We start from the raw sequence: 13296 nt of genomic DNA on the forward strand, positions 1-13296 counted from the left end.
TGTTTTCTGTCAGACCTCAACATGAATCAGCCATAGGTATACATATATCCCCTCTCTTTTGAATCTCCCCCCCCCTCCCACCCCTCTAGGTTGATACAGAGGACCTATTTGAGTTTCCTGAAAGTGAGTGAAAGTGAAGTCGCTCAGTCATGTCCCTCTTTGCGCCCCCATGGACTGTAGTTGACCACTCTGTTCATGGGATTTTCCAGGCAAGGGTACTGGAGTGGGTTGCCATTTCCTTCTCCAGAGGATCTTCCAGACCCAGGGATCGAACCTGGGTCTCCCACATTGTAGGCAGATGCTTTACCATCTGAGCCATCAGGGAAGTTGAGAGACACAGCAAATTCCCGTTGGCTATCTATTTTACATACGGTAATGTAAGTTTCCATGTTTCTCCATACATCTCATCCTCTCCTCCCCTCTCCCCATGGCCATAAGTCTATTCTCTATGTTTCTCCATTGCCACCCTGTAAATAAATGCTTGAGAACCATTTTTCTAGATTCTGTATATGTGTATTAGAATATGATATTTATCTTCCTCTTACTTCACTCTGTATAATAGGTTCTAAGTTCATCCACCTCATCAGAACTGACTCAAATGTGTTCCTTTTTAAAAATATGGAACGCTTCACGAATTTGCATGTCATCCTTGCACAGGGGCCATGCTCGTCTTCTCTGTACTGTTCCAATTTTAGTGTATGTGCTGCCAAAGCGAGCACCAGTTTATTTCTTTATGTCTAACTGCCTTACTGTTTTGAATAGAAGTGGTAATAGTGCGCATCCTTTGTCCCAGATTTTAGTGGGAAGGCTTTTAGCATTGAATATTATATTGGATGTGGGTTTGTCATAAATGGCTTTCATATGTTGAGATATGTTCCTTCTATACCCACTTTGGTAAGAGTCTTTATGATGAATGGATGTTGAATTTTGTCGAATGCTTTTTCTGCATCTTCTAAGATGATCATATGTTTTTGACTTGTTGCTGTGGTGTGTTACATTGACTGATTTGCCTATGTTGAGCTGCCCTCATGAGCTTGGGATGAATCTTACTTGGTCATGGTGTATGATTTTTTTTGTGTGTTGTTGGATTTGGTTTACTAATATTTTGTTGAGCATTTTTGCATCTATATTCATCAAAGGTATAGGCCTATAATTTTTTTATTTGGCAATATCTTTGTCTGGTTTTGGTATCAGGGTGTTGGTGGCTTCATAGAATGTCTTTGGGAGTATTCTCTCTTCTCTAATCTTTTGGAAGAGTTTGAGAGGGATGAGTATATGTTCCTCTTTGTATGTTTGGTAAAATTCACCATGAAGCTATCTGGTTCTGGACTTTTGTTTGTAGGGAGTTTTTCTTTTAAGTCATAGGTTTTACTTTTAGTTATTGGTCTATTCAAATTATCTATCTCTTGATTTGATTTTGGTGGTTTGTATGATTTTAGAAAGTTGTCTATTTCTATTTTATCAAATCTGTTGGCATGTTTTGGCATATTGTCAGTTGAGATTTATCCTTTTTCATATTTTACTTTATTGATTTGAGTTCTGTTTCTTTCTTGCTGAGCCTGGCCAGAGGTTTGTCAATTTTGCCTACCCTTTCAAAGAGTCAGCTCTTAGTTTTATTGATTTTTGTTTTCTATTTTTTTTAAATTTCTACTTCTTTATTTCCTCCCTGGTCTTTATTAATTTTTATTTCCTTTTTCCAACTTTAGTTTTGTTTGTTCTTTTTTCTAATTCTTTTAGATCATATGTTTTTTATTTTTTCTTACTTTTTGAGGAAGGCCGATCTTGCTATGAACTTCTAAGCTTTAATTCTAAGAACTTCTTTTGATACATCCCACAGATTTTCTATGGTTATGTGTTCATTGTCATTTGTCTCAAGGTATTTTTAAATTTCTTTTGATGTCCTTGTTGACCCATTGGTTTTTTAGTAGCATTTTGTTTAGGATCTATGTAATTGGGCTTCTTTCTCATTTCTTTTCCTGTGATTGATTCCTAGTTTCATGCCATTGTGGCCAGAGAAAATGTTTGAAATAATTTCTATCCTCTTACATGTTTTGAGGTTAATTTTGTGCCCTAGTATGGGGTCAGTTGGAGAAGGCGATGGCACCCCACTCCAGTACTCTTGCCTGGCAAATGCCATGGATGGACGAGCCTGGTAGGCTGTGGATGGACGAGCCTGGTAGGCTGCAGTCCATGGGGTTGCTAAGGACTGAGTGACTTCACTTTCACTTTTTACTTTCATGCATTGGAGAAGGAAATGGCAACCCACTCCAGTATTCTTGCCTGGAGAATCCCAGGGATGGTGGAGCCTGGTGGGCTGCCGTCTATGGGGTCGCACAGAGTTGGATACGGCTGAAGTGACTTAGCAGCATGGGGTCAATGGCACCCCACTCCAGTACTCTTGCCTGGAAAAATCCCATGGAAGGAGGAGCCTGGTAGGCTGCAGTCCATGGGGTCACGAAGAGTCAGACAGGACTGAGCGACTTCGCTTTCACTTTTCACTTTCATGCATTGGAGATGGAAATGGCAACCCACTCCAGTGTTCTTGCCTGGAGAATCCCAGGGATGGGGGAGCCTGGTAGGCTGCTGTCTATGGGATCGCACGAGTTGGACACGACTGAAGTGACTTAGCAGCAGCAGCATGGGGTCAATCCCAGGGAATATTCCATGTACACTTGAAAGAATGTGTATTATGGGGTTTTTTGAGGGGGGAGGGGGTGTAAATATCCTGAAAATGTCAACTAAATCAAACTGTTCTATTGTATCATTTAGGATCTGTGTTGTCATATTGATTTTCTCTCTAGAAGATCTATCCAGTGGTGTGTTAAAGTCTCCTGCTATGTTCCCATCACTTTCTCCCTTTATGTATTTAATATTTATTTTATACATTTGTATTCTTCCATACTAGGTACATATACGTTAATGCCAAAGAAACTTTAAGAAAAAATGTATTTTCTTCTTGGTATACCTTTCACAATGTCCAGTGATCATAGCTTCCACTTCACCAGGCAAATCATGAAAGCTTTAAAAAAAATCTTGCAAACTTCTTGAAATTATAACTGTTCCTTTCACCTTCAATCATCAGACATGGCCAGTGAACTAATAGAAAAACTACACTCAAGCACAAGAATTAATTACATGAGATTGAATAAACTGATAAATATGGTTATAATTTTTTATGATTTGGTCTAAAATATTACTGATTTTTAATCATTTGTTTTCCAGATACAAGGAAAATTTTTTGTAAAACTTAAAACAACTTAGTAAATTAAAACCTTGTAAGCAGAATTGAAACATTTTTCTTTTTCTCCTTGATTTCTCCAGAATTCAGAACTCTCAAATTAAGCCCTTTTCCTGAAGCTAAATGACTTGATATAAACTTCAGAGAACTTGCCACAGCTCATATTTAAACAGTCCTCGTGAGCCACTTCAGAAAGTTTACTTGAATACCTGATGGCATCATTAGAGGCATTTCAAACTGCAAAGGAAGCTTTCACTCGGACATCTAGAAATCTTAATTGACTGTCTCTTGGACCCAGAAACTGGTTTATAAGTTGCTCCAATTATGAACCGTTGTTGTTCTTTTATTTCCATGAAAGTGCCTCTTATTAAATACCTGATTGTTTGCACCAGGGGCCTAGTTTTGGGAGCCCAGTATATTCATCACCTCCTACAGTGAGATATAGGCCTTAGTTGTTCAGTCATGTCACACTTTCTTACAACTCTTTGGACTACCAGCCTCCTCTGTCAGTGAGATTTTCCAGGCAAGAATACTGCAGTGTGGGAGTGTGTTGTCATTTCCTCCTCTAGAAAATAAGATGTAACTATTTAACTAAACTGACCTGTTCTCAGAACTAAAAACTGGTTCAGACAAATGGAGGACTCTTCTAAACCATTGTTTCTTCAGTTACCAGCTCATCTTTTAGTATGTGAAACTTTTAGAAATATTTTAGAAGATGGCGCTATTGTGGACCTAAGCAAAAGTGAAAGTTACTCAGTTCAGTTCAGTTCAGTCACTCAGTTGTGTCTGACTCTTTGTGATCCCATGAACCGCAGCATGCCAGGCCTCCCTGTCCATCACCAACTCCCAGAGTGCACCCAAACCCATATCCATTGAGTCGGTGATGCCATCCAACCATCTCATCCTCTGTCGTCCCCTTCTCCTCCTGCCCTCAATCTTTCCCAGCACTAGGGTCTTTTCCAATGAGTCAGCTCTTCACATCAGATGGCCAAAGTATTGGAGTTTCAGCTTCATCAGTCCTTCCAATGAACATCCAGGACTGATTTCCTTTAGGATGGACTGGTTGGATCTCCTAGCAGTCCAAGGGACTCTCAAGAGTCTTCTCCAACACCACAGTTCAAAAGCATCAATTCTGCACTCGGCTTTCTTTATAGTCCAACTCTCACATCCATATATGACCACTGGAAAAACCATAGCCTTGACTAGATGGACCTTTGTTGACAAAGTAATGTCTCTGCTTTTTAATATGCTATCTAGGTTGGTCATAACTTTTCTTCCAAGGAGTAAGTGTCTTTTAATTTCATGGCTGCAGTCACCATCTGCAGTGATTTTGGAGCCCCCAAAAATAAAGTCTGACACTGTTTCCCATCCATTTGCCATGAAATGATGGAACTGGATGCCATGATCTTCATTTTCTGAATGTTAAGCTTCAAGCCAACTTTTTCACTCTCCTTTCACTTTCATCAAGAAGCTCTTTAGTTCTTCACTTTCTGCGTAAGTGTGGTGTCATCTGCATATCAGAGGTTATTGATATTTCTCCCAGCAATCTTGATTCCAGCTTATGCTTCTTCCAGCCCAGCGTTTCTCATGATGTACTCTGCATAGAAGTTAAATAAGCAGGGTGACAATATACAACCTTGACATACTCCTTTTTCTATTTGTAACCAGTGTGTTGTTCCATGTCCAGTTCCACCTGTTGCTTCCTGACCTACATACAGGTTTCTCAAGAGGCAGGTCAGGTGGTCTGGTATTCCCATCTCTTTCAGAATTTTCCACAGTTTATTGTGATCCACACAGTCAAAGGCTTTGGCATAGTCAATAAAGCAGAAATAGATGTTTTTTTGGAACTCTCTTGCTTTTTCAATGATCCAGCAGATGTTGGCAATTTGATCTCTGGTTCCTCTGCCTTTTCTAAAACCAGCTTGAATATCTGGAAATTCATGGTTCATGTATTGTTGAAGCCTGGCTTGGAGAATTTTAAGCATCACTTTACTAGCGTGTGAGAGTCGTGTCCAACTCTTTGTGGCCCCATAGATTGTCCATGGAGTTCTCCAGGGCAGAATACTGGAGTGGGTAGCCTTTCCCTTCTCCAGGGGATCTTCCCAGCCCAGGGATCAACCCCAGATCTCTCCCACATTGTAGGTGGATTCTTAACCAGCTGAGCCACAAGGGAAACCCATAAGTAGGCTACCCCAAAATATACCTTAATGGCATATTGCTTCTTTTGAATTAAAATTACTTAAGAAACAGCCAATGCAAGAGGGCCATTCTCATCCACCTTTCTGTCTCCCTGAAAGCAGGAAATAAATCTGCCATGTGAAAGGTACACCCCCACCTCTGGAAGTAGAAGGACACTCCTATCTCCAGAGATAGAAAATTCAGGCCGAGAAGCCTATATAAACAAATATTATATCTTTAAATTACTTTCCCAAGCCCAAACTCTGTTAAATGTAAGCAGTTGTAATTCTGGTTATTGTAACCAAGTTTCTTTATTGATTATGTTATAACCAGATGTTTAACCATGCCTTTTAAGTCTTATAATTTATGGACAGTTATATTGTATGCTGATGCTGTTGCAAAAGTGCTTCATATTCAAAACAATTCATAGGAAGACTATAGAAGCAGTTACAAGAGTTCCGCATAAAGAGGATGTTTATGCAAGGATTCCAGCCCATACAGACTTAACGCAGGAGCTATTCTGCTCCTGGGGCCTGTAAAGCAGGTATCCAGAGGTTTTTACTACCTGATAGGCAGGGTCAATGCCCCTGCTTAGCCTTGAAGCAGCTATAGGAGACACTGTCTGTCACCTCTCTGTTTCCTGTACAATTATGGGAGTAAAATCTCTGAAGAGGGAACGAGACAAGGGAACAGGGTAGGGCAAAACCATTAAGAGAATGACACAACTATTGAATATGACAAAAACCGGTTAAAACCAATTAGGTCCAAGATGGCAGAAGAATCGACTTCTGTAGACCTTGAGCCTGATCATACACTCACTGTAATATATTAGCTAAATGACACACCGCAGGCACCATGACAGTTCTGAGGCTGACCATAAACACCAAGAAGTGAGTGGTGGCCAAATTCTGGAAATTTCCACCTCTTCCGTAAAATAGTTGGAATAATCCTCCCTCTTATCAGCCTATGAAATTACTCACCCCATAAAAACCAACCGCCCTCCACACCTTGGGGCTCCTTGCTTTCTGAGGTGGTCCACACTCTGTATACAGAGTGTGGTATCTCCTAGGGCCGCTCTCACCTTTTGAAAGAGACTTCGCTCTGTCTATGGAATGTGTATCTCTCCAGGTATGCCTGCTTTCCCACTTAGAGCAGCCTTGCCTGCCCCCTGGTATCCTTCACAAGTGTCCTGTGTTAATAAGTCTACTCCTTGTCTAGAACTTTGGCTCTCACAGAATTCCTTCTGTGTTGTAACACAAAAACCCTGAGCTTTAGTAAGTCCTAAGACCGGGTGTGTTATTTCAGCTGAGAGATTGTGGGTTCAAGTCATCCGAAGTGTGACTGTGTTCAAGTCCCAAAATGAGGTATGTGGTTTCAATTACATCCCCAAGGGATCAACTAACTTTGATGGTAATCAAAACATACCCTGCTTGAGACCATAACCCTCTGGCTGTGTGCTCAAATGTGACCCCAGCCTAGAATGTACGCTTCTTGTCCCTCCTCCTTGCAATGCAAATTTCCTGGGCCAAATCCATCCCAGCCCTGAGGAACTCAATAGATCTGGAGCAGGTTATTAGCTAGTTTGGCAATGAAAGGACCTAACAAGAATAAGATGGATCATCGGTGCTTTCCAAAGGAAAGAATTCAATGATAACATATTTAAGATCAATTAAAAATTAAATGGGGTAACTGGGGTTTTGTTATCCAAAATGGAGCTTGATGGCCATTGTGGATGTGTTTTCAGACATGTTCCTGCATCACTGAGAACTTGAATTTTCTGAGCTGTGTCACAGTCAAGGATACCACCAGCCATTTTCAAAACAGTATCTGCCAGCAGCTGCCAGCTGCAACCTTCTGGTCTCAAAATCTTTCCCTGAAACTGTGCAGCTATTTTGGATACCAACTAACCTTGCTTAACAAGCATTCTTCTTGCCGACTCCAATCCTACTTCCTGGCAAACAACTTCTGTAACTTTGTGGTTTTTGCCTATATCAGCCTCCCTCTTTTTTGGGGTAGTCAGGTGTGAACACAGTTCAAGTGCTTCTTGAATCTGTGTCTCCCAGGCTATGGTCCTCAGCTTGGCTTGAATAAAATGCTCTTCCATTCCTTAAAATAGATTGTTTGTTGATTTTTGTGTTGATGATAGCATGAGGTAGAGGCCATGGTTTGGATATCCCATTGCCCAGCACCATGTATTGAAGGGGCCTGAACTACAGTGGTGGCCTTGTCATGCTCAGGTGGCTATGCAAGTGCAGCTCTCTTTTCATGAGAGGAACTGGTCTGTAAATTCTTTTTAATGTTTGTATTGATTTTTTTAAAGATAATGTTGTCCTCATAAAAAGCATTGCAAAATACTCCATGTTTTTCTAGTCTCTGGAAAAATTTATATAAGATTGGTGTCATTTCTTTTTGAAGTATTTGGAAAAATCAGGAAAACACTTTGGGCTTGGAGCATTTTTTGTTGGTTTTTAATTTGTCATTCTTTAATAGATATAAACTATTCATTTAAAAAAATTTCCTTGTATCATTTTTGCTAAATAGTGTTTCTCAAGGAATTTATCAACTTTAAATTTTCAAATTTATTGGCATGAAATTATTCATAACATCCTTTTAACTGTCTAATATCTGATGATGAAGTACCTGTGTCGTCTTTTTCATTCCTAATAATGGTTGTTTTCTTCTTCTTTTGTACTTATTTATTTTTTCCTGATCAGCTTGGCTAAAGGTTTGTCAATACTATTAGTCTGCAAAAAGGCCCAAATTTATCTTAATTTCTTTATTGTATTTTCTCTCATTTCTGTTTCCTTGGATATAATTGTTTTGCTTTTCACCTTCTTGCAACTGATACTTAGATAATTAATTTTCAATCTTTTGAAATTGAAAAATCTTCTAATATGTGCATTTAATGTTATATATTTTCTTTTAAGTATGAGTCTATCTGCATCCTTCACATGACATTTTTATGGTTATTCAGTTCAAAAATATTTTCTCATCTTTTTTTTCCTAGTTTAATCCCTAGTTTAATCTGATTATTCAGAAGTAGTGCATTGCTTAAATTCAGAGCATTAAATGTTTGGGGATTTTTTCAAATTTTCTTTTTTTATTGATTCACTGTTTAATGTAAGAGAACATACTTTTTATGATTTTGGTCTTTTATTTAAAAAGCATTTATTTATGACTGCATCTGGTCTCAATTGACTTCTCTAGTGGCTCAGCAGTAAAGAATCCTGTGATGCAGGAGACGTGAGTTCGATTCTTGGGTCAGGAAGATCACCTGCAGAAGGAAATGGCAGCCCACTCCAGTATTCTTGCCTGGAAAATTCCATGGACAAAGGAGCCTGGTGGGCTACAGACCATAGGGTTGCAAAGAGTCAGACGCTACTGAGCACGCATGGTGGTCTTGGTTGTGGCACAAGGCTTCTCTCCAGGTGCCAAGGCTCAATAGTTGTTGTGTGGATATAGTTACTGGGTGGCATGTGGGATCTTAGTTCCTGACCAGGGATCAAACTGCTTTCCCTGCATTGGAAGGCAGATTCTTAACCACTAACCTGCAAATAATTTTACTTAAGCCTGGGTATATGGTAGAGGAGTCATTACTTTTTAAAATTTATTTTTAATTGAAGGATAATTATAATACTGTGTTGGTTTCTGCCATACATCAACATGGATCAACCATAGGTATACATATATCCCCTCCCTATTGAGCCTCCCTCCCACCTTCCTCCCCATCCCACACCTTCAGGTTGTCACAGAGGAAGAGTCATTATTGAAAGTTATTCAAATTTATGGGTAAACTTCTCTGGGTTTTATAAATTTATTGGCAAGCTCTTTATTAGTAACAATGATTAGGTAGGTGAGAACATAACTGACTTCAGTGGACTAGGGTCAAAGATGTTATACCATTCTGTAAGGCTTGGGACAGTCCTTTAAAAGGATAAATTGTTATGTGTTTATTTGGATATTTATTTGAGAGATACAGCTGTTAATGATTTAATGCTCTATGCTCACTCTCTTTTATGAGCCTTAAAATAATTTTGTATCCTCTAGACACTGAATTCTCCATAAAAAGTATACAGAGGGAATACTGTTTGTTTTTTAGTTGTGACCTATGGGCTCTAGTTTCCCGACCAGGGATTGAACGTGGGCTCCCTGCATTAAGGGCAGGGAGTCTTAGTCACTGGACCACCAGGGAAGTCTCACACTCACCTATATTTTTTCAGCTGTGCAATAGTCTGCATATGTTGAAGAGGATTCTACAGATAGATGCAAGCATCTGATCATTTCTTTGATCTATGTACATAATGAAACAACATTTTGTTATACATCTCTATTTATTCTTAAAGTTGGAGCTTTATTGTGTATTTGAGTTAAAAATTATGTGTAGGCACATGATATTCCGTACAATTTTAGCTCAAGGTAATATTTTATTTCAGGATTTTTGTTATAAAAAGAGGGCAGGAATCTGATCAAAACAATACCGATGTTTGATAAGACACAACTCAAGCCTTTTTATTACTACTATTTGTTGTTGATATCATTTTAAAAAGCTATTATTGTATGTGTATATAACGTCGTTTTAGGCAGAACAGCCAATTGCCTGCAGGTCAGGAACCTTCCTTTACCCTTCCCAGGCAGTTCAGGTTGAGATCTGGCCGGAACCTTGGCAACGCGACGCCGGTTTCCGGCGGGCTCTTTAGAGTGAGGAACAGCTTCGGGCCGAAGGACCATGAGAGGGCCGGATCCGGGTCCCGAACCTACGATGGAGGGGGACGTGCTGGATACTCTAGAGGCGCTGGGGTGAGTAGTCCTGGGATCGCCTTTCCCCGGAAAACGTAAGCTGTCTCTCTCCGTGGATGCCGCAGTCTCCCCCATGTGGGCCTCCGGTGGGCTCCTGCCGCTCGGTGCAGGCCTCCTTCCCTGCCTCGCTGCCTCCGGCGCCGACGGAGTTAAGAGGGAGGCGGGAGAGAAATCCGTTTGAGGGGTGGAGCAGGCCTGAAAAGCTAGGGCGCGTGGCCCCCTTTCCCGAACTCCTTGTTTCGAAACTCGGCACCGGGGACCCACGGCAAAGACGCGGAGGGGCCCGGCTGGCAGCACTTCTTTGGGAGAAAGTGTTGCTGCCTCGCGGGGCTATTTTTCAGAGGCTCTGGAAGTCCAGAGTACAGCTGTTGTTTCCTACCTCTTACAACGTGTGGCTTAATTAGGGCCCCGGGGCAAATCACTCCTGTTTCCTTGACCAGAGAAGGAGTTTTTAATTAAGTGTGAATCCATTCATTCAACTGTTTCTTCCATCCATTAACAACATATTAATTTGATGTTAACTTGTATTCACTAATGTGTATTTTATGTGCTAGGCCAAGGAAAAAGAGTTTTCAGATTACTACTAGTTTAACTAGTCGTGAAATGTATAGTCTGCTGGTGTTTGCAATTCAGAGTGGTGAGTCTGTGAAAGCTCCTGGAATGATGTTAATACTTAAAGGCATGGGAATAAATACATGCAAGATAGATTCTTCCTCAGCCATAATCCTGTTTTTTTTTCACAGCCTTTATCCCTATTCCAGATTATCTTGTCCTTCACATTTGTTATTGTCTCTTGAACATCCACCCTCTCCACTCGCTAATACACAGGCAAAAATCAGCTCTGGGAGAACAGGTGCTTTACCTGTTTTGTTCCTTAGAACATCTTACAGTCAGGTCTAGTACAATAAATAGTGGTTGAATGAATGGGTGAATGAATGGTGCTTTTGAACTGTGGTGTTGGAGAAGACTCTTGAGAGTCCTTTGGGCTGCAGGGAGATCCAACCAGTCCATTCTGAAGGAGATCAGCCCTGGATGTTCTTTGGAAGGACTGATGCTAAAGTTAAAACTCCAGTACTTTGGCCATCTCATGCAAAGAGTTGACACATTGGAAAAGACTCTGATGCTGGGAGGGATTGGGGGCAGGAGGAGAAGGGGATGACAGAGGATGAGATGGCTGGATGGCATCACTGACTCGATGGACATGAGTTTGAGTGAACTCCAGGAGTTAGTGATGGACAGGGAGGCCTGGTGTGCTGCGATTCATGGGGTCGCAAAGAATCAGACACGACTGAGCGACTGAACTGTACTGAATGAAGAAAGGTTCAAAGCACAGAGTGCGCAGAGGTAGGCATAGGGCCAGACAGTTGAGGGTCAAAAAAGGGAACTTGAGGTAGGCTGATACAGCTGGAGGGCAGAGAGCAAGGAGCAGTGTTGAAGGCTGGATTGATGAGATTTAGGTGAGGAACAGGGCTTGCAGCACCTTTTAGGCCATGTTGTGGATTTTGTTCTTTGTCATAACAGAAGTGCAACATGATTAATGAATTTGAAAAGGGGAGTGTTTAGATGTCTAGTTTAAAAAGTTCTGTCAGCATGGTAGAGAATAGATTGGAGAGTTTTTTAGTGGTCTAGGCAAGAAGTGATGCTTGCTTAGTGGCAGTAGATATAGAAAGAAGTACATTACTGGTCTTGGGCTCCCCAGGTGGCACCATGGTAAAGAATCTGCCTGAATGCTGGAAATGCAGATTTGATCCCTCAGTCAGGAAGAAGTAGGAAATGGCAACCCATTCCAGTATTCTTACCTGGAAAGTTTCATGGACAGAGGAGCCAGACAGACTACAATCCATGGGGTTGCAAAGAGTCTGCACACCTGTACACATTACTGGTCTTAGTGATTAGTTGAATTAGATATTAGAGCTGAAGGAGATGATATTGATGATTCATTGATAAGTATTTATTGAGCAATAAAATAAAATGATACACTTTGGAATCTCAGTTGGACAGGGAAGAAAGTGAAGACAGCCAGGAGCTAGTAAATACAGAGAATACAGAGGAACCATAGAAACAGAGGTAGAGATGGTATCAAGTGTGGTCAAAAGAGCAAGTTGGAAGGTAGAATAAGTAGGCTGTGGTCAGGGAGTGACTTGTTCAGATTCGTGATTTCGGATGTGGTTTAGTTCCAGGTGATGGTGTGGCTTATTAATGTGTAGTGGCAAGGGTTGGAAAAGAGGCTGAGAACTCAGGGTATTGGAAGGGGTATACATATGGATTTTGAAGAAACTCAGTATCATTGAAAGACAATAGGAATGGAGAGGAAACTGAGCACAGGGAATGCTGACGAGCATCCAAGAGATTGATCAGTGAGAACCGTGAGAGAAAGGGTGGCACATCTGGCGGGCCTGGGCCTGGAGCGAGCAGGGGACATTCACGAGAAGATGGAGTCAGTCAGAAAACAGGCGGACGCTCTAAGTAGACGTTTCTCCAGGGAAGACATGCACACGACCAGAAAGTACACGAAAAGTGCTCAACGTTGTTCATTATTGGAGAAATGTGAAAGCTACAATGCAGTCACCTCGCACTGGTCAGAATGGCCATCTTCAAAAAGTTTACAAGTAATAAGTGCTGGAGAGGATGTGGAGAGAAGGGAGGCCTCATACACTGTTGGTGGGGATGTAAATTGTTCAAGCCATTTTGGAGAACAGGATGGAGGTTCCTTAAAACAAAAAATAGAACTTCCATATGATCCTGCATCCCACTCGTGGGATGCATACATCTGGAGAAAACCATAATTTGAAAAGGTATATGAATGGCAGTGTTCACTGCAGCACTATTTATAATAGCCGCAATAGGGAAGCAACCTAAATGTCCATCGACAGAGGGAATGGGTAAAGATGTGGTCTGTTTATACAGTGGAATATTACTCAGCCATAAAAGAGTGAAATAATGCCATTTACACAACATGGATGGACCTAGAAATTAAGTGAAATAAGCCAGTCAGTGATAAATGTCATATAGTATTGGTTATATGTGCAATCATATAAGTGATACAAAAATGAACTTATGTACAAGACAGAAGTAGACCCACA

General features: G+C 40.9%; 1 protein-coding gene and 1 non-coding gene across 2 annotated transcripts in view; one reads left to right on the plus strand and one right to left on the minus strand.

Annotated features, from left to right (window-relative positions):
* Positions 1 to 612: 612 nt before the first annotated feature.
* LOC114115985 (U6 spliceosomal RNA) lies at positions 613 to 719 on the minus strand. Its single transcript, XR_003590084.1, has one exon. It is a non-coding gene; the product is annotated as a U6 spliceosomal RNA (small nuclear RNA).
* A 9392-nt stretch (positions 720 to 10111) lies between these two features.
* FAM98B (family with sequence similarity 98 member B) overlaps positions 10112 to 13296 on the plus strand; it is a 33181-nt gene continuing 29996 nt past the window's right edge. Inside the window, exon 1 of the mRNA XM_027971662.3 lies at positions 10112 to 10213. Within this exon, the coding sequence (XP_027827463.1) occupies positions 10143 to 10213 (71 nt within the window). The 5' untranslated portion in view covers positions 10112 to 10142. The remainder of the gene's footprint in view (positions 10214 to 13296) is intronic.

This window comes from Ovis aries, chromosome 7, assembly GCF_016772045.2.
Source record: "Ovis aries strain OAR_USU_Benz2616 breed Rambouillet chromosome 7, ARS-UI_Ramb_v3.0, whole genome shotgun sequence".
In the NCBI taxonomy this organism is placed as follows: Eukaryota; Metazoa; Chordata; class Mammalia; order Artiodactyla; family Bovidae; genus Ovis; species Ovis aries.